We start from the raw sequence: 24729 nt of genomic DNA, 5'->3' as shown, positions 1-24729 counted from the left end.
AAAGGAAGGAAAGAGTCAAGCAGGAAACCTCCAAAAGGAATAATAAATATGAGATATGTTTAATACTTATTGATCCAACCTGGGCTTTTGATATCTAAGACAGTCATGGAGAGGAAGGGAAGTATCTAAAGAAGTGGCCTCTGCCCTCATTTCAAGGTTCAGGACAAATTATCCATGAGGCTGTGTCTGGACAGCAACCTGGGCCAAAAGGCAGTTTCAGCGTTGGAGTAGTGGCTTTGGGCCAGAGGGAGTAGAGGGCTCTGTGCCTCAAAGCTCTGCTGACTAAGCTGGTCCTTTGGCCGCTTTAGCTGGGAGTAGATTGTGGGTGAGAGGTGAAAAGTGGTGAAAGGGCCAAGGAGAGTCGCAAGGGAAGAGTCAGTTTTGCAGCAGCAGCACGCAAGGCATAGAGTTGCATCTTCTTTCCTTCCCTATCCCCACCTATGCCCCCTGCCCCTCCACCACACGAGAGCAGGGACTTTGGTCATCTTGTTCACAAGTAGGTCCCCAAAACCATGCATGGCACTCAAACATTCACTGTTAAATAAATGAATTCTCAGGCAACAATATTCAGTTGTGAATGTGCTGGCCCGTATATATATTAGGAGCTTCTTTGATTTTTGGAATCCCTCATGAATGTGGAGGCTTGGAGATGGGGAGGTTAGTTAGAAAACAGAAGGATGCACAGGGAGGAGGTACCAGGGCACCATTAAGGTCTGCACAAACTATAGAAGAGGTGGCATTTCCCAAACTCCTCACCACTCACCCTAACTTGCAGAGGACAAAAGCACCAAGACAGACACCACCATAACATGCCACCACAAATTCAACGCAGACCTCCCCAGGCAGAAGGCAGACAGCCATTGACAGGGCTGTTGCAGAGCACCCTGTCCAGGGTGGCACTCTGGGTGAGATCATGTTGGAGGTCCCTCTCAAACCAGAGGCTCTATGTCTAAATCTTTCTTTATCATCCTGCTCAGCCGGGATCTTCCAGCCTAGAGCCCACTGCACCAACGATGTAGACTTTGATTGAGGATTATGTGCTGGATTGCCTTCCTTTGAACTCTGCTCCATTCCTAGAACACATTCACGGACACACGAGTCGCTTTTGTCTAGAAATTTATTGGATATAATTAATCGATTAATATTACAGTAGAGGATCTGGACAAAGTAAAAACAGTTATTTACACTTTTTATTTGCCCTGATCTAGTAGCTTTCAATTCCTTTAAAATTTCCAAATTGTTCTTTCTCAAATCCTGTATCTTGATTGGTCACTTTAAATAGAGAGCCACAGATCTTTTTGAGAATCTCAATCACACTTCTGGGCAATTTAACTTATTGAGGGCATATTTCTTTTCTCGTTTCCATTCAGATAAATGGCATGGCTTTGCTGGTAGGACTGACACCGGCCTCCTAACTGCTGGCATTTCTCCACCTCACCTCCCTCAAACTAAAGGATCTATAACCACACGTAAGGACACAACCACCAAGATGGGAAGTAGGAATACAGGTCAGTGTCATTGGCTCAATATTCTAATGTCCTCTTCACGGGCCCCCTACTGCTCTTTCCCACCTCCTCCAACCATCCTACAAATAAGAAGTCTAATTTATTATGGAAAACTGTGACCCTACTACATCCAGAGTATTCATGGAATTTTTTAACTACATACATTTTTATGAAAATTAACACAGAATTTCCCAAACTGTTATAAGGCTTTAAATAAAACAATCTAGCTGATAAATCTAGATATGGTTTTAATTTTTGTGGAGTAGAATATAATTCCCTGACCAATGGAAGTTCCAAATTTGGGGAGCATAAGAGGCAAAAAGCACAGGATTCTGGAAAGACTCACACTTCTACTCAATCTTGAAGACAGTGAGATATTATGGAAAGAACACTGGATTGGGAGACAGAGGATGAGGTTCTGGCCTCAGAGGTTTTTTTGTTTTGTTTTGTTTTGTGTGTGTGTGTCAGTTTTCATATCTGTCACAGGTTACATACATTGTGACGCCCCACTTTTTTTTTAAACCTTAACTCCCAGCCGGGTGTGGTGGTTCACACCTGTAATCCTAGCACTCTGGGAGGCTGAGGCAGGATTGTTTGAGCTCAGGAGTTCGAGACCACCCTGAGCAAGAGGGAGACCCCATCTCTACTAAAAAAATATGGAAGGAAATTAGCTGGACAGCTAAAAATATGTAGAGAAAAAATTAGCCGGGCATGGTGGTACATACCTATAGTCTTAGCTACTTGGGAGGCTGAGGCAGGAGGATCGCTTTAGCCCAGGAGTTGGAGGTTGCTGTGAGCTAGGCTGATGCCACGGCACTCACTCTAGCCTGGGCAACAGACTGAGACTCTGTCTCAAAAAAAAAAAAAAAAAAAAAATCTTAACTCCCTTCTGTATGCTTCCAACTTTTGCTTACTCACTGCACTACCTAAAGACCTCCTCCACAGACACAACTTATACCATGAAAGTGCCTGATGCCTTTCTGTTTCTACTTCTGGACAGAGCAAGGACATGAGTGCAGGGATGGTAAGGGCCAACAAGTTAAGAGGCTATAGGCCCAGCTCCTTTCCATACTGACATCTATGGGGTGTGTAGGGGGGGAGTGCAAGGTGTAACTGATAAGAGAAATAAAAGGGCCTCTACCAGATCTGAGAGTGCTGTGCACCAGACCTACTGTAGTCACACGAAATCAATGATTCATACACCCAAAAGTTACTGGTTATTAGTGTTCACTTATTAGTTTGATTGGGTCTTTTTCAATTTTTTCCCTTTCAATTTTTATTCATTCAGCAAACACTAAGCTCCTACTATGCCATAAGAGATGCTCAATAACTGTTAGATGAAGGGAAAATACTCAGAAATTCTCAAGTCACTCCAGCACTCTAAAAAAACACATATAAATCTTCATGTTCCACCCTTCTACATTCTTGGCTGCACCTCTGCCCACATCACAGGTTGCTAAATGCTCACATGAACAAGAACTTAAGCCCAGTCTGACATGGCCTGTGATTAATGCAAATGTCTGATCCACTAAGAGGTCATCTTTTAAAGCAGGTACTAGCTCTCAGCCTGAAAACACCCTAGCGGGTCTTCAGCTTCATTTGAGGATATGCCACAATGATGATGCCTGCTATAGAGGACACAAGACCTCCAAGTCCAATGATGCCAGGATTGGACTTACAGATCCCCAGCTGGTGCAAAGGGTTCAGAATATCACAGAAGTTCTTCACAGTGTCCAGGAACAAGGGAGGATGCTGCTTCAGAGATCGGAATAAGAGAAGGAGAAAGGACTGGAGCCATGCTGTTTCCTCGTCAGCCACGCTGTACTCAAGAGGATCCTGGAATGATGATTTCTCCCTCTTTGCCCTGTTGTGTGCAACCTGTTCCATCTGCAGGGTGATTTCATACAGATCCCTGCCCAGGCTCAGCAGGAGAGAATAGTAGTAGTGGCGGGCAGCCCATGTTCGCCATTTCTCTTTGTTGATGCCAGAGGCGAGACCTACACTCCTTACCCAGAGGATGGTGTCACAGATGAAATAAATCACACGGTTCAGGTTGGCTAATGTCAGGCACAGGCGGGGTACCAGGTCAGTGGCATGCATGCTCTGTTCAGTCGCCTGCACAGCATGTACCACATTGCCTAGTCTGAACCCTGCAAGAAGAACCCACAACAGTTAACAGTTATTTCATTAGTACGTAATGGGGAGGCAGAATCTCTGTGTCAGGGTGAGAAGCCAGCACTGTTTTTTTTTTTTTTTAACAACCAGTGGTCATTTGAGGCTCAGCCTTTGCTCAGGAAAGGGGAAGAACTTTATAGTATGTTAAGGACACCTAAAATGACTGACTAGAAATTAATGACTTAGAAAGTATTGTGTGAATTACAGAGTCTGAGGCTGAAGATTCTAAACCAGGAGCCATTGTCCCTCAAGAAACAGGGTACTTACATTTACGGCCAGTGCTCACACTGGACTCCAGGTTCTTGAGCTTCATTACCACCTTCTCTTTGCCAGCTTTAGGCTCTAACAAATATGTAAGCAACATGCATGTGTATTGAGTGGCTCTGAAATGGAAAAAAGAAAATGAGGAGAATGATTTACAAACCAAATAAAACTTAATTCATGAAATAAAGGAAAGAAAAACACATTGTGCTAAAGGCCAAATTTCCAAGACAATTTCTCATTTAGCAGCTCTTACAAGAGCAAAATTCTGCAATAGTCATTCCATAGGAGAGCCAAAGGGTAGAACACATGATGAAAATGCAACATAAAGGTAATGAAAGAGACTGGCAATAATGCAGTGAATAGCCCCCCTAACGGCCTTTTGCTGGCACAGAGAACGGAAGTAGGCAAAGTGGGAAACCAGAAAAATCTCCCCCACATTAAGTCTGCACCCAGTGTACAATGATTTTCAGATTTCTTAAATGAACTTTCTACCATGTAGTTAACCCACTATTTAAGTAATAGGACATAAACTCAAACCAAAACCAAATGAAAAGTCCACAGTTTGAATACTGTTTAATTTTTTTATAAACTAAAAGGACCAAATACATACCAGTACACAAATTAATATAGATATGTTTTTATATTTGTCTTTCAAAATTAGTATTTTATATAAAATACAGGCAGAATCCTGTTTAATTGTACATATATATTCAATGAAGTGATTACTGTTATGCCTACAAATAACAATGACTTACTAATAAATACATGAGAAACTTTTAATCACACAAACACCCCAATGCATTTGGCAGCCTACTTAAAGTATGTGCCTGGTTCCTACTGTTCTATAACCGCATTTGAATCCCTTTATGCTATAAATATTACTCTAAATAAAAATGTGGCCCATTTTCCAAAATGGGAAACTTGTCATTAGGGATTAAGTAAAAAGAGAAGACAAGGATCATAAACAATCTCTTTTTTCAAATGTGCTTCCTGGCTAGAGGGCTGGTCATGTCAATGAATCTCCATTTCTCAGATTTGGTCTAATAGGAGTCAGTCCAAAAAAAAAGGCATTATTTTATGAATGACAATTTGGTCACAGAGGTTATATAGATTACCAAGGAGGTTGGGAAATGAATGATAGAGATCTCAGATCTTGCTGAATAACTATATCCCAAATGATTATTGTATTAACCAACCTCCTTGATAAACCTTGCAGTGTACATTCTGGGTACACTGGAATTACAGGGTTTCTATTTTAATGAAGTTTGTATATAATGCAACCATCGTAAAAATCAAATTACTTAGAAAGGTAGTGTGGCTTGGTAGTTAAGAGGTGTGAACTGGAGTCAACTGTGTGGATTTGAATCTCTTCGCTCTGTCACTTAGTACCTATTAACCTCCCTCTGCTTCAGTTTCTCCATCTGTGAAATGGGGGGATATTTAGAGTATCTACCTCATAGGGTTGTGATGAGGGAACAAGTTACTAGTTGCAAAACACTGAGAACAATACATGGCACAAAGTTGGCTTCCAAAAATCTCATTATTCGGGCTATTCTTATTAATCTGTGTTAGACTTGAGCACCCAGAAGAGAATGTAGAGCCGTTAAATAAAGCTGCAACTGTAACTATTTTTTTTATCATTAAGCAAGAATCAACCAAATCTTTAAAAGAAACATCATGAACTAATACTGTAGTAGTATTAAAGACACAATGTTTGATATTTTCAGTAGCACAGCATGTATCTTAGAGGTGCAGTTAATTATTTCTGATTTTCCCCATTGTGTTTTGTTTTACAGTTTACAAAACTATTTCACACGCAGTATCTCGATGAGAGAGACTGCGTAATAATGGAAGATAAAGAAGACAAATACAACTTCTGTCTCTCTATAAGCATTTCAAGGGGTATTCGTGGCCACAACCGAGTGAACTGCGTCTGTAGCCACAAATGCTCATCCGAAGTTTCTGTCTAAAAGAGATTCCTCGGAAGGATGTTGAGCGCAGAGAACCCAATCTTTCTCTGTCCGAAGAGCAAAGTTAGGAGACGAGGAGGACTTGTCAACTGGTGTTAAAGTCAGCGGCCTCGCGGCGGAGGGGACGCCGACACCGGGGCTTCTGCACTCGAGGCTCAGGAGGGACGCGGGTGCGCTCGGCCCAGCTCCGCTGAAGTTAGGGTGGGGAGGGGCTCGAGGACCAAACTCCCTCCGCGACAGCGGGCGGCGTCCTTCGTCCTTCCTCCTTCGACCCACTAGGCTACCACCTCCTTCTTCTCGGGGGGCGGGGGGGACGGAGAATAGGGACCCGAGTGCCCAGTCAGGGCGAGAAAGCGGTGGAGGCCGCTGGCACCTGACTCACCTGAAGAGTCGGTCCCGGCCCTGGGTCTGGTTGGTGAAGCGAGTGAAGGCGTCCATGGCGCCCAGCCCAAGCCCCCGCGTCGCACCGGGCTCGGTCGCGGGTCCTCTGGGGCGCCGCCGGGTCCGTAGGGAAGGGTTAGTCCCCGTGCTAGCCTTGCGGGAGGGGCTGGGTCACTCCGCCCCAGGGGGGCGGGCGCACCTCCCGAAGAGCGACTTCTCAGGCTTCCGGTCGGAGCCGGAAGTGGTGGTTACTAAGGCGACGCCAAGCCGCCAGGCCAGGTGAGCGAAATTTGGGATTCCACTCCCCGGTGCTGCTGCTTCCCTCCTGTGCCAGGACTCCCCATTACCTGAAGCGCCGCCTAGAGGAGGGCCTGCGGGTCCGTCTCCCCAGCCTCAGGCGTTCCCGGGACGGCTCGCCTCTCCCCGCGGATCCCGGGTTCCCGGGAACCCCCGCTGGAATCCCGAATGATCTCCCCAGCCTGAGAACTCCTCTGAGTCTTTGCTTGGGGCCCGCGGGACCTTATCATTTCCCAGCGCCGTGCCTCTGTTTCCCTTGAGTTACACCAGCTTCAGGTCGGGTGAAGGAAATGGTTAGGGCAGAGATGAGCCAATTCGTGGTGTATTCCTAGCATGAGAGCCGGGTAAGGTAGAGGATTTTCTGTTAGGAATATTGAACACTGTGTAGGAGCCAAGGCCCTTGGTCCCCTTAAAATTCGCTGAAAAACATCAGTGAAATGAGACAGATTGATTAATAGGAGAAATCGCATACAGATCTATTTAACATGTGTACACGTGCAGATCTATTCAATATGAAGACCCAAAGATACAGGGAAAATTGTCCATTTTTACGTTTAGGTTCAAAAAAGTATGGACAGCCATGTAGAAACATAATTGGACAAAAAAGGTATGATCTAATGCTAACAGACTGAGTGGGGAAACCCAGCAAGGCCTGTCTGTCCAGATTCTTCTTGGCCTCTCCGAGCTGCGAGCTGCCTTCCTTCCTTCTGGTGTGGGCAGGGCCCTCTCTGGAATGGGGGTCTGTGACCTACAGTCAAACACTGTGGGTCAGATAATTTCTTTATGGCCAGTTTTTACACAAAATATTTTTAGGTTTTATGGTTGGCTTTCGAGAAAAGGGATTCTGGTTTTTATGACCCGCCTTGGGGAAGAGGGATTCTAATTTCCATAGCTAGCCTCAGGGAAGAATGGGACTGAGAGACAGGAAGGCAAGAGAAGGTCAGAGAAAAACTTTTGCTTGTGAGGCTGCTTCTGAGGGCTTCATTTTGGGGTACTATTTCTGAGCCCCTACAACTGAAAGAAGATTGTTATCTAAGGAAATCCTAAAAGGGCCATCATGAACAAAGTAGAGTCAAAAATAGATTACAATGAAATTGCACCACTGAACATTTGTTCTGTGAGGCTTGAAGGTATGGGGTCTACCCATTCTGTAGCAGTAAATTGATAAAATGTACCCCCCCAAAACCACAAGATCAGGTCAACTGTTTTTGTAATCTTTATTCCCTTGGTTAGGCCTGCCCCTAACATTTGCAGGCCTGGGGTACAAATGGAGACCCACATACTGTATATTTAAATATTTAAAAATTATAAATCAAGTAACAAATTAAGTAAAATATTTCTCTTCTGCATTGACAAATATACTTTCATAATGATATAGAAGGCCAGGTTCACTTTCAGAATTCTTAGACTCCCTAGAAGACCTGGAAACACAGATAAAATACGGTAGTGAGGGGAGAAGTGGCTCTTTTCCCACTCCCCTTCTTTTCTGGTTTCTGGCTCCCACTTACATTGCTGTGTGGATATTCCAAGCCAAATCCAAATTTTGCCCATACCTCTGTAAACAGCCGCGCCTTGGCCACCTTTCAGGTCTAAGATTGCTCACATTAGCAGCTGAGTCTGCCCTTAGGAGAAAGCTCAGAAAGGCTCGTGCAGGCCCTGGTATTTGGTCAATAAATTCCAGGGGTGGCCAGGCGTGGTGGCTCACGCCTGTAATCCTAGCACTCTGGGAGGCCGAGGCGAGAGGATCATTTGAGCTCAGGAGTTCGAGACCACCCTGAGCAAGAGCGAGATGCCATCTCTACTAAAAATAAAAAAAAAAAAAAGAAATTAGCTGGACAACTAAAAATATATAGAAAAAAAATTAGCCAAGCATGGTGGCACATGCCTGTAGTCCCTGCTATTCAGGAGGCTGAGGCAGGAGGATTGCTTGAGCCCAGGAGTTTGAGGTTGCTGTGAGCTAGGCTGACGCCACGGCACTCTAACCCGAGACTCTGTCTCAAATAAATAAATAAATAAATTCCAAGGGTACAGTACCCTGAAAATGGTCTAAACTCTAGAGGAGGGAAACTAGACTTTGAGTAAGTATATCCCCTTTGCCCCACAGATTACTCATACTTTGCAGAGGAAAGTGCCTGGAAGAAAGCCAGAAGTATTCTCTAAGTGCATGGCCTAAGACAGGGCAATACTGCAAGCAACAAAATTTATTGAGTGCTGACCATATGCCAACCACTGTGCTAAGCTCTAGGCCTGGGGTAACGGGTTAATAAGGGACACAGCAAATTGATGAGTACAAGACAGTGGTATGTTAGATGATAGAGACAAGCACAGGGTGCTTCTGAACACAGATTTACATAATCTGTTATTTATACCTATAATTCTGCCTTTTCTACTATATCATAGAAATTTAATCATAAAGGATGTAGCTTTTTCTATCTGATTTCTTTCACTTAGCATAATTCATTTGCATTCCGTGTATGTTGTGCATATCAGTAGTTTGTAAATTTTTATTGCTGTGTTGTATTTTGTATTCCATAATGTGGATGTGTCATAGTTCATTATCCATTCAACCACTGAAGTACATCTGTGTTGTCTCTAGTTTGGGGCAATTACAAATAAAGCTGCTCTGGTACAGGTTATTTATAAATAAATACATAAATAAGTAAAGCTGCTATACATATTTAAGTACAGATTTTCATATGAAACATGTTTTTATTTTCCTTGGTTAATACATAGGAATGTGATTGCTGAATTATATGGTATGTTTAACTTTATAAGAAACTGACAAACTATTTTCCAAAGTGGCTGTGACCCACTGACAATGTGTGAAAGTTTATCTGTTCGCCTATGGATAGACTTTGGGTTGTTTCCACTTTGGGGCTCCTACAAATAAAGCTGTAATGACTATTCATGTACAAATCTTTCTATGGACATGTGTTTTCAGTTCCCTTTTATCACTCATTGGAGTGGAGTGACTAGGTATTATGGTAGGTGTGTGTTTATCGTAAATCGCCAAACTGACTCCGTGAAATTAGACGTTATCAGAAGTCCACTGAACTTCCTTTCCAGCGTCTGGTGCGAGAAATGGCTCAGGACTTCAAAACAGATCTGCGCTTCCAGAGCGCAGCTAGTGGTGCTTTACAGGAGGCGAGTGAGGCCTATCTGGTTGGCATTTTTGAAGACACCAACCTGTGTGTTATCCATGCCACACGTGGAACATTATGCCCAAAGACATCCAGCTAGCATGCTGCATACGTGGAGAATGTGCTTAAGAATCCACTATAATGAGAAAACATTTCATTCTCAAAAAAAAAAAAATTCTCTTCATGTTATTGGTAGTTCTGAACATTAGATATTTTTTTCCCCATGGGGTCAAAAGGTACCTAAGTATATGATTGCGAGTGGTAAAACAGGAGACAGAAATCAGGTATTGGCAGTTTTTCCATTTTCATTTGTGTGTGAATTTTTAATATAAATGCGGGGATGTGAAGCATTAATGCAAGTCAAATGTTTCAGTGAACAAGTTTCAGCAGTTCAACTTTATAACAATTATAAATAAACCCTGTTAAATTTTTCTGGACAATGCCAGCATTTGGATCTTTTTAAAACAAGTAAATTTCTTATTGATGGCAACTAAATGGTGTTTGTAGCCTTTTATCACACAGTAGATTCCATCCATTCACTGCACTTTTCTAACTGAGTTGTCCTACGTGCAAGTACATGTTTTTAATGTTGTCTGTCTTCTGTGCTGTTCCTGTAAGTTTGCTATTAAAATACATTAAACTATAAAAAAAAAGAAATCACCAAACTGTTTTTCATACTTGTACTATTTTGGTTTTCCAACAGCTGTATGAACATTCCAGTTCCTCCACATCCTTGACAATACTTGGTATGGTCTGTCTTTTTAACTGTAGGCATTTCAATACATGTGTAGTGGTATCTCATGATTTTAATTTGCATCTCACTAATGCCTGATGATGCTGGACATCGTTTCATGTGTCTATTTGCCATCTGCATATCTTCTCTGATTAAATATCTATACAAATCTTTTGCCCGTTTTTAAAAATTGGATTATTTCTTATTACTGAGTTTTGAGAATTGTTTCAAATACTCGGGACACAAATACTTTATCAGATAAATGACTTGCAAATATTTTCTCCTAGTCTGTGAATTACCTTTTATTCTCTTACCAGTGTCTCTTGAAGAGCATAACTTTATTTTTTAAAAGGTTTAAATGACTAATTTTTTCTTTTTAGATTGTACTTTAATGTCATATCTAGGAAATCTTTGTCCAAGGAAAGAGTGCAAAGGTTTTGTCCTACGTTTTCTTCTGGAAGTTTTACCATTTTTTGTTTGTTTGTTTGTTTTTGAGACAGAGTCTTGCTCTGTCACCCAGGCTAAATAAAGTACAGTGGTGTGATCATAACTCTTTACAACCTCAAATTCCTGGGCTCAAGTGATCCTCCTGCCTCAGCCTCCTGAGTAACTGGGACTACAGGCATGTGCCACTGTACCCAGCTAATTTTTCTATTTTTAGTAGAAACAGGGTCTTGCTCTTGCTCAGGCTGGTCTTAAACTCCTGACTCAAGCGATTCTCCTGCCTTGGCCTCCCAGAATGCTAGGATTACAGGCATTTGGCACCATGCCCAGCCCCAGGAGTTTTATAGTTGTAAGCTTTACAATTAGATCTATGATCCACTTTGAATTAATTTTTGCATATGGTGCGAGGTATGAATCAGTTTATTTTTTGTATATGGATATCTAATTGCTTGAGCATTATTTGTTGAAACAACTATCCTTTTTCCACTGAGTCGTCTTGGCACCTTTGTCAGAAATAAGCTCTCCATATATGTGTGCATCTAATTCTGGACTCTATTTAGTTTAGTTGATCTATTTGTTTTTAGTTTTTCTTCCTCCTGTCCACAGTATTTGTTAATTGTTTATTTATCAAGAGAACTATTCCTTAGCCTACATATTCATGTTTCATACACAGCTCAGGAGCACAGTTCAGTGACATACTTCTATGTAATTCAACCCAACGAAATTCTTTATATTCCAAAATCACTTTGTACTCTGAAAGATACCAGCCTTCATCATCTCAAAATCTTTCATAGATCATAATTTCTATAGAAATCTGTGTATGTTTTCTTTCTTGGTTCAGCAACAGCAAACTTAGAGAGAGCTGCAACCCTCAGGAGACATTAAATGCTCCAACAATATGAAATCGCAGATTTCTGGCCAGAACGCCATGCATCTGAGATTTCGTCAAAGGACTGGAAGCCATGGTAGTTACTGTTCTTGATAGGTTTAGAGAAACTTCAATACATCCTTCCTAGCTGATGGAGAAATGAACTCTATTTGTTTTGATACCAATACCATACTGTGTTGATTAATGTAGCTTTGTAATGTCTTGAAATTAGGTAGTGTTAGTTCTCCAATTCTGTCCTTTTTCTAAGTTACTTTTGCTACTCTAAGTGCTTTGTATTTCTACATCAATTGTAAAAATTAGCTTCTTAATTTTTTTTTTTGAGACAGTCTCACTCTGTTGCCCGGGGTAGAGTGCCGTGGCATCAGCTTAGCTCACAGCAACCTCAGACTCCTGGGCTAAAGCGATCCTCCTGCCTCAGCCTCCTGAGTAGCTGGGACTATAGGCGTGCGCCACCACACCCGGCTAATTTTTTTCTATTTTTAGTTGTCTAGCTAATTTCTTCCTATTTTTAGTAGAGACAGGGTCTCGCTCTTGCGGAGGCTGGTCTTGAACACCCGACCTCAAACCATCCTCCCGCCTCGGCCTCCCACAGTGCTAGGATTACAGGCATGAGCCACCACGCCTGGCCAGTTTCTTAATTTTTTTAAAAAAAAGTCATCTGGGATTATCATAGGAATTGTATTGAGTTTATAGGTCAATTTGAGTGAGGAGAATTGCCATTTTTAACAAAATTGATTCTTCCAATCCATGAGTAAGGTATCTTTCTCTATTTAGGGCTTCTTTAATTTCTCTCAGCATTATTTTATGATTTTCGGTATATAAATCTGAAAATTGTGTCAGACTGTCCCTAAGTAATTTCATATTTTTGATGCTATTGTAAGTGGTATTTTTAAATTTCAATTTTAGATTGTTGTTGCCAATACATAGGAATACAATCAATTTTTGTATATTGAACTTATATCCTGCAACCTTGCTAACCTCATTTTTTAGTTCTAGAAAGTGCTTTTGTAGAGTCCATCAGATTTCCTGTATAAGCATATCATCTAGAAATAAAAGCAGCTTTATATTTTTCCTTCTACTGATGAAACAGTTCCATTATCCCAAAAAAATTCCTTCACACTGTCCTTTTTAAATAACACCTTCCCCTGCTTATAACTCATGGCAGCCACTGATCTGTTGCCATTATTCATTTTGTATTTTTGAGAATGCTATGTAAATGGAATCATACTGCATGTAAATTTTGAGACTGGTTTCTTTCACTCATTATGTCTTTGAGATTCATTCATGTTATGTATATCAATAGTTGTTTTCCTTTTTATTACTGAGCAGTGTTCCATTATATGGACATACCACAGTTTGTTTATCTATTCATCTGTTACAGGACATTTGGATTATTTTCCATTATTGGCAATTATAAATAGAGCTGCCAAATGGGATTTCTGGGTCATCTGGTAAATATGTGTTTAACTTTATAAGACACTATCAAACCCTCTTCCAGAGTGGCAGTACTATTTTACATTCCCAGCAGCAATGTGTGACCATCCAGTTGCTCTGCATCTTCCCCAGTGCTTCGTATTGTCAGTACTTTTTTATTCTAACCATTCTAATAATTATGCAGTAGTGATCCATGGATTATTAAGAAGTATGTTAGTTTTATAATATTTTGAGGTTTTGTATATGTCAAAACATCTTTCTGTTATTGATTTCTAAAATAATTCTGTTGTGGTCAGAGAATACACTTTGTGTTACTTAAATTCTTTTAAACTTTTATAAGAGTTGGTTTATGCCTGAGGTTGGTCTCAAACTCCTGACCTCAAGTCATCCTCCCCCACCTTGGCCTCCCACAGTGCTAGGATCACAGGCATGAGCCACCATGCCTGGCCAATCTCTGCCTTTTGATTGGAGTGTTCACATTTGATGTGATTATTGATATGGTTAGGTTTTACTATTTATTTTCTGTTTGTGCCATCAGTTTTTTGTTCTCTTTTTCTCCTTTTTTGCCTTTTAATTAAATATTTTTGGGATTCCATTTTATCTCTTCTGTTGGCTTATTAGCTATAAGTCTTTATTTTATTACTTTAGTGGTTGATTTAGAGTTCAAGTGATATTAGTATACTTCCATTTCCCCCTCCCAGCCCTTGTACTATTATTGTGATACATTTTCTTCTGCATATGTTATTAACCCCATACTACTATTTTATTATTTAAAAATGTTTAAATATCTTTTAAAGAGATTTAAATAATAAGGAAAATCTTTTCTAGTTGCCTACATACACCCAGTGCTTTTCATGCCTTTGTATAGGTTCATATTTCTATTGCATATTATTTTCCTTTTACCTGAAAGCCTTTCTTTCACATTATTTATTGTAATACTGCTGGTCTGCTGATGATGAATTGTTTCAGTTTTTGTATATCTAAAAAGGCTTTATTTTACCTTTGTTTTTTGAAAGATATGTTTTCTGGGTGTAGAATTCTGGAGTGACAAGTTTTTTCTTTCAGTACTTTAAAGATGTTGCTTTACTATCTTCTCACCTACATGGTTTCCTTCAAGAAATCTGCTATTATTCTCTACTTTGTTCCTCTATACATATCTTTTTTCCTTTGGCTGCTTTTCAACCTTTGTCTTCACCATTAGTTTTCAGCAGTTTGAATATGATGTGTTTTGGTGTGGTTTTCTTCATATTTCTTTTGCTTAGGGCTTGTTTTTCTTCTTAAACCTATGGGTTTATAGTTTTCATCAAATTTAGAAAATTTTTGTCCATTATTTCTACAGATATTGTTTCTGTCTCCTCCCTGTTTTGGGGATTTCAATCACACTTATATTAGCCCACTTCAAATTATCCCACACCTCACTCTCTTCATTTTCTTTTCTTTTTTTCATTTCATTTCTATTGCTATGTCTTCAAGTTCATTAATCTTTTTTTCTGCCCATCTAATTTGTTTTGCTCTGAAATCTGGTTGTTAATATAATCTGGTGTATTTTTCATCTCAGACATTGTAGTTTTCATCTGTAAAAGTTCAGTTTGGGTCTTTTAAATATCTTTCATGTCTTAATGTGTTCACATTTCCTCTCGGTTTTTGAACATGCAGAAAAAGTTACAATGGTTTTATTTGCTAATTCTAATATGTGTATTGATTCTGAGTTGGCTTCAGTTGATTGATTTTTCTCTTTATTATGGCTTATATTTTATTGCCTCTCTTCATGCCAGGTAATTCTTCTTTTTTTTTTTTTTTTTTTGAAACAAGAGTCCTGCTCTGTTGCCCGGGCTAGAGTGCTGTGGCATCATCCTAGCTCACAGCAACCTCAAACTCCTGGGCTAAAGCAATCCTCCTGCCTCAGCCTCCTGAGTAGCTGGGACTACAGGCACGCACCACCATGCCCGGCTAATTTTTTCTATTTTTAGTTGTTTGGCTAATTTCTTTCTAATTTTAGTAGAGACGGGGGTCTCGCTCTTGCTCAGGCTGGTCTTGAACTCCTGATCTCAAGTAATCCTCCCGCCTCGGCCTCCTAGAGTGCTAGGATTACAGGTGTGAGCCACCACGCCCGGCCTCATGCCAGGTGATTCTTTTTTTTTTTTTTTTTTTTTTGAGACAGAGTCTCACTCTGTTGCCCAGGCTAGAGTGAGTGCCGTGGCGTCAACCTAGCTCACAGCAACCTCAAACTCCTGAGCTCAAGCGATCCTCCTGTCTCAGCCTCCCGAGTAGCTGGGACTACAGGCATGCACCACCATGCCCGGCTAATTTTTTTTCTATATATATTTTTAGCTGTCCATATAATTTCTTTCTATTTTTAGTAGAGATGGGGTCTCGCTCTTGCTCAGGCTGGTCTCGAACTCCTGAGCTCAAACGATCCGCCCACCTCGGCCTCCCAGAGTGCTAGGATTACAGGCGTGAGCCACCGCGCCCGGCCCAGGTGATTCTTTATTGGATCCCAGACATTGTGAATTTTACTTCATTGGATGCTGGGTTTTTTGTTTTTTTTTTGTTTTTGTATTCCTTTAAATATTCTTGAACTTTGTTCTGGGATGCAGTTAAACTACTTAAAAACAGTTCAATTATCTAACTTCTAAGATTTGATGGGTGATACCAGAGCAGCATTTATTCTAGGGCTGATTTTTCCCCCTGCTGATTCTTCTGCATATTCCACCCAATGCTTGTAACTTAGGAGGTTTTCCAGTCTGGCTGGTGGAAATAGGCATCAGTCCTGGCCCCTTGTGAGCTCAGGTTACTGTTCCCACTGATTACTTAAGGTGGTTCTTTCGTAGTGTCAGCTAGTGTCCTCACACTCTGCACTGGAAGCATCGCACATGTAGTCTAGCCAGTGAGAAAAGATGATGATGATGACAGCAGGGTTCTCCTAGGACTTCATGGACCCAGGCACTATTATAGTGCAAGGCTCCGCTACACATTAACCATCTTAAAATGTATCCAATCTTCCACATTATATACTTTTTTTACTGTAACATTTGAAAGCCTTTCTATAATTGGCACAATTTTGAGTTTGCTGAAGTACAGATTACTTGTTCTCTTCCTATAGATGTGAACTGTATACACATACCCATAGAGTGGAACTGATAAGTTATAAGTATTTTCGTAAATTTTTATTTTGATTTTATGGGTCTTTTAAATTTTTTAGTCAATCAATTTTTTCTCATGTCTCAAAAATTTCTGTAGGCCCTTGAAAAATCTCGTAGGCCCTGGGCATTTTGCCTGCAGAACTCCTGGATGGCAGCAGTAGGAAAGGAGAGAAGAGAACAAATCAGACAGCAAAGATTGAGAGTACTTGAACTGCATCTGGTCGGGGGTGAGGGCAAAGAAGGAAGGAGAGTCATGGCTCGCTGCCCCACTGAACTGAGTTGTGGCTCATTGCCCGTTTGCAAAGATGGGGAACAAAGAGAAGGCATAAGTTGTAGGGGAGAGGGTGAATTCCATCTGAGATGGAAAGACAGCTGCCTTCCTATCAGGAGGTAAAATATCTGAAGGATGCCACATTCCTCTTCTTCCATCATATATGCATCATCGTGGGTTGGCCTGAAAGGTACCTGCCTCTTCTGGTTTCCTTAGTAATATGAAGAGCATCTCCTAGGAATGTGGTAACAGTCCTCTGATAATTAAGGAAAGTGCCAGTCTCTGGAATAAATAGTCCCCATAGGCTCTTGTGCTAGAGATCGTGTGCTGTCTTCTTGTTGCTTCCCTTTTTTTCCAGAGTTCCTTTGCTTACATCTCTGATTAGCTTTTCAGAGTTTTGTAGAAGTTCCTGGTGCCGCCTTCTGTGATGTCATCCCCCAAAAGAAATCAGGCTCAGAAGATGAGGCTGTGCCTTAGTACACGAAAGGTACCCCTGGAGGTGCCGTCTCCAACAGAGAAGGACTGGCCTACCGATGATGACGGGGATTATGTCTTCATGGATCTCGATCAGGGGCTGGACTCCCTGCCTCAGCCTTATCGAATGATTAACAAGCTGGTGAACCTTCTGTTTGACCGGTCATGGGAAATTATTGAAGGGAGGGACACATCGAGGGAAGCTGAGAGCAGCCGGATCCAGCCCACCGTCTACCCTCCGGTTGGAGAAATCCAGGTATGGCGTAGGCAGCTGACCAGAAGTCCCTGTCCCTCAGTGGAGTGTTAATAAATGAAAACCCCTGATCCAGGGAAGGAATTCCTGCCAAAAACCTGTATTCAATAAGACAGATGCATTTTTGAAAGATTGTAGGTATGCTGATGTTCATTAGAATAGGTCTGGTAATTGCCTGGGGAAATGGGTTGTTCTGGTTAATTGAAGATTTACAGAAGGCCTTTTCTAGTCAGCTGTTGTTATTGAAAAATCTTCCTTCATCTATTAATCCACTTTCTTTTTTGATGGTTGAGGATCTGTCAGTGCCTCAGCTATCGGTTTGTCCTTCCCACAGCACGCTGGTTCAATACAGTACAGGGCCTGTGGGCATGCTTAGTGTTGTGAACATACGTTTATTCTCAACTTCTTTGTTTCTCTGGGTTCGTTCCCCTAAAAGTGGACTATTATGAGTTTCTTAAGGCTTAGGCAAGAGTTTTAGATGAGTACTATGTTTGGGGATGGTATCATATCTAGGAAGGGCTGTGACGCTCTATGAAAAGTTAGCTCATATTACTTGAAGACAGCGACAACTGAAAGTTACTCCTTTTTTCTTTGTCTTTGTTTTCCTAGCTCACCAAAAGGCCAAATTGTATGGCTATTTCCCAAGACTTTCTGTTTATTGGAGGAGCCAAAGGATTCTCAATCTATAATCTATACAGTGCTAAACTAATATATGTTTGGGACAAACTTAAAGTTGATGTCACTTCCATCTGTGCCACAGATTTGGGGACTGAAATACTTATTGCTCTTGTGGATGAAATGGGTATTTATTCTTCATTTTCCTTTTTTGCCTAATTTACAGGTACCTGCAGACTATTGTTCAGTTTAATCTCCTTTCCAGCTATGGGTGGGGCCAGGCATGGAGACCCCTCCCTGGTCATGTAGCAGTAACTAATTTCTACAGAACAAGTGTGGTGTGCCACATACTATTCTAACTGTTCACCTATGTTGGTGCATTTAATCCTCACAACAACCCTAGGAGGGAAAGGCAATTTATTATTCCTGTTCAGGAGAAGGACTGCGGCACGAAGGTTAAATAACTTGCTTGACGCAACATGGAAAGTAAGTGGCACAGGGACAAACAGGCAGTATGGCCGCAGAGGCCACGCCCTTCTAGCACTCAGCATCCTGATGCTCGTGGAAACCAGAGCTTGCTTTTTCCCCTTAGCCCGAGGATGAACCAGGCCTTCATGGGGAGTATGGTATAAAAACTAGACAGTGTCCTAGATAGGTGAACTGTTGCTTTTTGTTGCCCCCAAAAGGCTAGGCTCCCTCTAGCCTGTCCTTATGTTTGGGTGACCCAGCCTGCTGCCTCTGGATATGGGGAGCTTCCCTACTTTGTTGGAGATGAGAAGGCAAGTGTCAGCACTGGCCAGGAAATCAGAGAGGTGGCTATGTGATGATATTGGGGCAAGGAGAGCACAAAGTGCCTGTTTACCTTGCGATCACCTGTGAAAGCTTGCATCTCTCTAAACAGCAGGCACCACTCAAGCAACACAGGCACACTGAAGAACTTTCTGCAGGAGAGTGACCTGACCATACTGGCATTTTAGGAAGGGCACCCTGGCAGGAGTTTGCAAAAGTCAAAATGAGAGGCAGAGAGAACAGGAAGGACTATTGTACTCATTGAGAAGAGAAATTATGACGGTCTGAACCAAGGCAGGGCTATTCAAATGAAAAGAAAAATTTCACTGTGGTTATGTAAGATGTTAACATTAGGCGAAGCAAGGGGAGGGATATAAGGGAACTCTTTGTGCTACTTTTGCAACTTTTTTGTAAGTCTAAAACTAGTTCAAAATAAAAAGCTTAAAAAATGAAAAGGAAAATATAATGGGAAAACTTAGTGAGTGATAGAATATGTGCATGGATGAGGGAAAGGGGAGGCATGCTGGGAAGAGTGGGAACAGTTACCTACTGCCTTAGGTAACTGCTGGATGATCATGCCATTCTCTGGTAACAATTATAGGAGAGTAGGGTTTCAAGGGTCTGTGAGTTGAAGAATTCCATTTTAACATGCACAGATTTGAGGCACCTGGAGGATATCTGTGTGGAAATGTTGATACGCAGAACAAGTTTGATCTTAAGATAGGATCAAATTTATCAGGCTGCATTATGCTAGTTGATTGCATGTCTGTGTAACCCTCAAAATGACGAATTTGAAGGCAGACTGCCTTGGTGTCCCTAGCACATATGTTGGTATGGAGCAGATACCCCGTGAATCTTTATTGAGTTGAGTTGGACTTTCACCCACAGTGGGCCAGATGTCTTTACAATGTCTATACTGTGGCGTGGAAGTAGGTTATTAGTGTCAGGGAGGGACCTAAAGAAAGAGGTAAGAAGTCATGGTGGGTTATGATCATATACTGGAGCCCTTACATTAAATGGGAATTAGATTGACAGAATTACATATTAATTCAACAAAATTAAAGAGCACAAAACATAAAGAGCTTATTGGGATTGAGAGGTGAGGCACATGGAAGGGTGAGATATGATCCTTTTCCTCAAACAATCTATGCACTCGCAAGAGGAATGCAACATATTCAGAGGAAACAGTTGGTAACAATGTGAAGCAATAAGGGATGATGCGCTAGAGCAGGTGGACAGGAATCCAGAGTGGATTGGTGTGGTCGACATGCTTGCAGGAACTTCTAGGAGATGCAGGTAGGGCCAGGGTAGGTGGAGAGAACCCAGGAAGGAAAATTACCTGAGAATTTCCAGTGAGGGGTGGAGGGGTGGAGGGGTGGCGGACAGCAAGGAGACCAAGAGCAGCGTAGGCAGTGGAGGGCCAGGGAGGGGCCTCAGATGCATGAGCTTATGATGCTAAGTTCAGAAAGTCAAATGCAAAATTCTAATTCTTCTTTGGCTCACTTGTCTGTCTTACTTATTTTTCTTAACTTACTTCTCACTTATATTTCTGTTTCAGGTATCATTAAACTACTTTATTTTTGTAAGGACGGTCTTTTCGTAAGCAAAGCCATCAATGAAGTGGTGAGTTCCTGTTTTCACCTTTAGCTGGGCCAAAAGCTGTAACAAATTAAGTTTACTTTTAATATGGAAGAAATGATAGCTGTCCTATATTTAAAAGAAATATTCGGCTCAAAATAATCTTTATGCTAAAAAAAAAAAAAAGGAAATAGAGAATTCCCTGGTTAGACAGTCTCCTCCAAAATATCCAATTAAAAGATCCCCCACTGTCAGAGGGTAGAGGCTGAATGCCTTGGATTTATTTACTCTTTTGTCAAGAGAAGAAAATTACTGAGGAACTCCAGCTCAGATTTTTCTCTTGAGCGTCAGACCAATGTATCACTCAGCTTCGAATGCTCTCCTTGTTTCCCTACCTCCCATGTGTGTCTGTTAAATTTCTCCCATTCTTCAAGACCAGCTGAAATATCTCCTCCTCTAAGACACTTCCCTTCATATACCCAAGAAGAACTGATCTCTCCCTGCGTCGTGCCACCTCCACGTAGAACACGATTTCTCTTACAGTGTTTTCTGCACTCTTTACACTCGTTTGTATAACGGCTGCTTCTCCTGAGAGCCGGGGCCTGTCTCACTCCCCTTTGAATCACGTTTTCCCAGCTCATTGCCTGACATACTGTACGTTCTCAGAAAGTGTGTTTTGAATCAGTGAATCCCCCAGAGAGAAGGTATAGCTCAGAGTAGATTTTTAACTGTAATTTATCTTCTAAGAAATATTAATACTATTGATGGACACCAAGGCAATTGGGAAAAGAAAATATTTTCAACAAATGATGCTGAAACACTGGATAAACAAATGTGGAAAAAATGAACCTCAACTCCATACCACTTATAAAAATTAAATTTAATATGGATTTTAGATCTAAACATAAGAATTAAAATCATTATTCTTCTTGAAAAAAAACCACAAAAAAATATTTATGCTACCTTGGGGCAGGCAAAGATTTTTTAAGACATGAAAAACACTAATCATAAAATAAAATATTGATATTGGACTTTACCAAAATTAAAAACTTCTCAACCTTCATATCATATATAAAAATTGACTCAAAATGGATCATATACCTATATGTAAAACCTAAAACTATAAAAATTCTAGAAGAAAACACAGGAAAAAGTCTTTGTGACCTTGGGTTAGGCAAAGATTTTTTAGCTACAACACCAAAAGCATGATCCATAAAAGAAGAAGATTGATAAATTGGATTTTATCAAAATTTTAAATTTCTGTTCTGCAAAAATATTGTTAAAAGAATGAAAAGACAAGCCATAGACTGGGAGAAATTATTACAAATCACATATATGATCAAGGATGTATACCCAGAATATATAAAGAACTCTCAAAACAAGGAAATAATATGATTTTTTAAACGGGCAAAAGATTTGAAAAGACAGTTCACCAAAGAAGATATATGGAAGGCAGATAAGATGCTCAATATCATTAGTCATTAGGGAGTGGAAATTAAAATCACACTGAAATACCATTACATATGTATTAGAATGCCTCAAATTAAAAACACTATGTCAAGGGTTGGCAAAGATACACAACAACTGGAACTCCCCTACACTGCTGGTGGTAAAGTATAATGGTACAACCACTTTGGTAGTTTCTTAAAAAGTTAAACATAACTTACCATATGATCCAGCCATTCCACTCCTAGGTATTTACCCAGGAGAGATGAAAGCATATGTCCATACAGAGACTTATGTGTGAATGTTCACAGAAGCTTTATTTCTAATAGCCAAAAAACAGAAACCACCCAAATGTCCATCAACAGGTGAATGGAAAAGCAAATTATGGTATATTCATACAATGGGATACTATTCACTAATAAAAAAGAATGAATTTTTATGTCGGCAATGCATTTAATGACATATACAAATCTCAGAGTAATTATGCTGAGTGAAAGAAGTCAGACAAAAAAGAATACATACTCTCTCGGGTGGAGGTGGGAGGATCACTTGAGGTCAGGAGTTTGAGACCAGCCTGAGCAAGAGCGAGACCCTGTCTATACTAAAAATAGAAAAATTAGCTGGGTGTGGTGGCGAGCACCTGTAGTCCCAGCTACTCGGGAGGCTGAGGCAGGAGAATTGCTTGAGCTCAGGAGTTTGAGGTTGCTGTGAGCCAGGCTGACGCCACGGCCCTCTAGCCCAGGTGATAGACTGAGACTCTGTCTCAAAAAAAAAAAAAAAAAAAAAATTAACAAAAATACATACTGTGTGATTCCATTTTTATAAAATTCTAGAAAATGCAATCTAATCTAGTGACAGAAAACAGATCTGTTGTTGCCTGGGGCAACTTGAGGAACACAGAGGGGAAGGCAGAAACATTTGGAGGTGATGGGTATGTTCACTGTCCTGATAGTGGCGATGGTTTCAAGGGGTATACATATGCCAAAACTTACCGAAGTGTACGCTTCAAACATGCAGTTTATTATATGTCATTACACATCTAATGATGCTGTTAAAAAATTTTAAACTTCTGCTCATCAAAAGATGCTATTAGAGTTCAATCTGTAGCAGGAGCAGAGAGCAGCCCCACCACCACCATTTACAGAGTAATTGTCTAGGCAATAACCACCAATGGCTGATGGGGAATTTTATAATTGATGAGTCGGGATGACAACACCTGTTGTCAATTATCAATTTTGACATTACTAAAAGAGAGACAACCAGCTATTATGGGCCTCCTGATATGCAGTAGGAAGGACACAGTGCACCCATGGAGTATTAGTGCCAAAACAGTTGAACCTAAATCTATTCAAAGCTCTGGATCTGTTTACCAGTTTATAGGAAATACAGGAACCCAGAGGAACATGTTAACACCATGGAGATGCAGTCATTTGATCCACAATGTCCAATGCCATAGGATAAATGGCCTTGTTTCTTCAACAAATAAATGGCAAAGAGAAAAACAAATGAAGGAGCTATTATAAATTTAAAGAGACTTAAGAGATATATTAATTAAATACAATCCATGGACTTCATTTGGATCCTGATGCGAACAAACCAATTGTGAAAAGATATTTATGACATTTGTGAGACAACTGAGGAAATTCAAAAACAGACTGGATATTAAATGATACTTAGGAATTGTTAATATTTTAGGCTTAATTAAATAAAAATATTAGTGAGTTTGGAAGGTAGTCAATAAAACAGGATTTGTCATATATTGATAATTGTTGAAGTTGAGTAATGGATATACATGAAGTTGTTATTCTATTTTCTTCCTTTTTGTATGCTTAAAAATTTCCATAACAAGTTGATACTACAATATATAAATTTAAAAAAATTTTAACTGGTTCTTGTTAAATAAATTAGAGGACTTACCAGTCTAACTAGTCTAGCCCACCTTATTTTGCTAGTAATCTTCAACCTCCTTAAAGATATAGCATAACCATGCACATTGAGCCTCTCTCACCTTGCCCAAAATTTGAGCAGGTTTCATACTAGGGTTACAGTTAGTCTCTGCTATAGTCTAGATAGAGCCTTTTGTCCAGCAACCACTAGAGTTTTCAGTATCGTGTAGAATTTATTTCAATCCAGTTGAATAATCGGGTATCAACACAGGCTTTAGGGTGTGCATACCTGACCAAGAGATCCAAGAGTATGTCACAAATCGACAGGAGTATTTAAGAAACCAGAAAATAAGTCCAAGAACATTTAGAAAAGTGAGTTCCACTTTTTTACATACCATGTTGTCTAATTTCTGTACAAAAATGGGAAGTGTGAAGCAGTTTAAGGCATTTTTTCATGTCCCAAGCTTTAAAGGGATATCTGTTCTTGGGCAGGAACCACAGAAAGCCCTGAATATGTTCTCTGTCACCAGGCTGAGCTCACTGTATCACCAGCTCTTTCTTTTCAGGATGATGCCAGCAAGCAAATCACCTGTATGAAGATGGAGATCTCTCAAGGAGGGGACTTTGCAGCTTTCCTCCTCCAAGGCAAGATTAACCAAAGACTGTTAACGTGGTTAAGATTTTCAGTTTCTTCCAGATGAGTACTTTTTTCTCCAAACTTCTTATTTAGAACTTATTTTAGATTTACAGAAGAGTTGCAAAGATAGGACAGAGAGTTTCCCTATCCTATACCCTTCACCCATCTTCCCTAATACCAACATTCAAGATGACCATGCTACATTTGTCAAAGGTAAGCAAATAATATTAGTACAATATAATTAACTATTAACTACAGATTTTTTTTTTTGCAGATTTTACTGGTTTTCCCACTAATCAATTTTTTTGTTCCAAGGTTCAATCCAGGATACCATATTATATTTAGTAATTGTTTCTCCCTAATCTACTCTCATCTGTGACAGTTTCTTGATCTTTCCTTGTTTTT

General features: G+C 40.5%; 2 protein-coding genes across 4 annotated transcripts in view; one reads left to right on the top strand and one right to left on the bottom strand.

The window, feature by feature from the left end:
• Window positions 1-1099: 1099 nt before the first annotated feature.
• On the bottom strand, window positions 1100-6458 carry PEX11A (peroxisomal biogenesis factor 11 alpha). 2 transcript variants are annotated; one of them, XM_069465721.1, is made up of 3 exons: window positions 6297-6458; window positions 3948-4063; window positions 1100-3655 (listed from the first exon to the last, which is right to left on the bottom strand). In XM_069465721.1, the coding sequence occupies exons 1-3, from the start codon at window positions 6350-6352 to the stop codon at window positions 3084-3086; spliced, it is 744 nt and encodes a 247-aa protein (XP_069321822.1). In that variant the 5' UTR covers window positions 6353-6458; the 3' UTR covers window positions 1100-3083. The 2 variants fall into 2 exon arrangements, with proteins under 2 accessions (XP_069321822.1, XP_069321823.1); XM_069465722.1 differs by having other exon boundaries at window positions 1100-3562.
• Window positions 6459-6528: 70 nt separating this feature from the next.
• Window positions 6529-24729, top strand: part of WDR93 (WD repeat domain 93) — a 46741-nt gene continuing 28540 nt past the window's right edge. For both annotated transcript variants that reach the window (XM_069465720.1, XM_069465719.1), the window contains exons 1-5: window positions 6529-6574; window positions 17032-17376; window positions 17983-18175; window positions 20336-20400; window positions 24254-24332. In XM_069465720.1, the coding sequence (XP_069321821.1) occupies window positions 17074-17376; window positions 17983-18175; window positions 20336-20400; window positions 24254-24332 (640 nt within the window). In that variant the 5' untranslated portion in view covers window positions 6529-6574; window positions 17032-17073. The remainder of the gene's footprint in view (window positions 6575-17031; window positions 17377-17982; window positions 18176-20335; window positions 20401-24253; window positions 24333-24729) is intronic.

This window comes from Eulemur rufifrons, chromosome 3, assembly GCF_041146395.1.
Source record: "Eulemur rufifrons isolate Redbay chromosome 3, OSU_ERuf_1, whole genome shotgun sequence".
Lineage (NCBI taxonomy): Eukaryota > Metazoa > Chordata > Mammalia > Primates > Lemuridae > Eulemur > Eulemur rufifrons.
Note: the sequence above shows the minus strand (reverse complement) of the source record. Positions and strands in the feature narration are given on the sequence as shown.

Bases quoted from the DNA above. Each gene is read 5' to 3' on its own strand.
- PEX11A (XM_069465721.1), bottom strand. From the start codon at position 6,352: ATGGACGCCTTCACTCGCTTCACCAACCAGACCCAGGGCCGGGACCGA. The intron at 4,064-6,296 runs GTGAGTCAGGTG...TTTCCATTTCAG, and splicing joins GGCCGGGACCGACTCTTCAG to AGCCACTCAATACACATGCA. The intron at 3,656-3,947 runs GTAAGTACCCTG...TTCTTCTTGCAG, and splicing joins TGTGAGCACTGGCCGTAAAT to GGTTCAGACTAGGCAATGTG.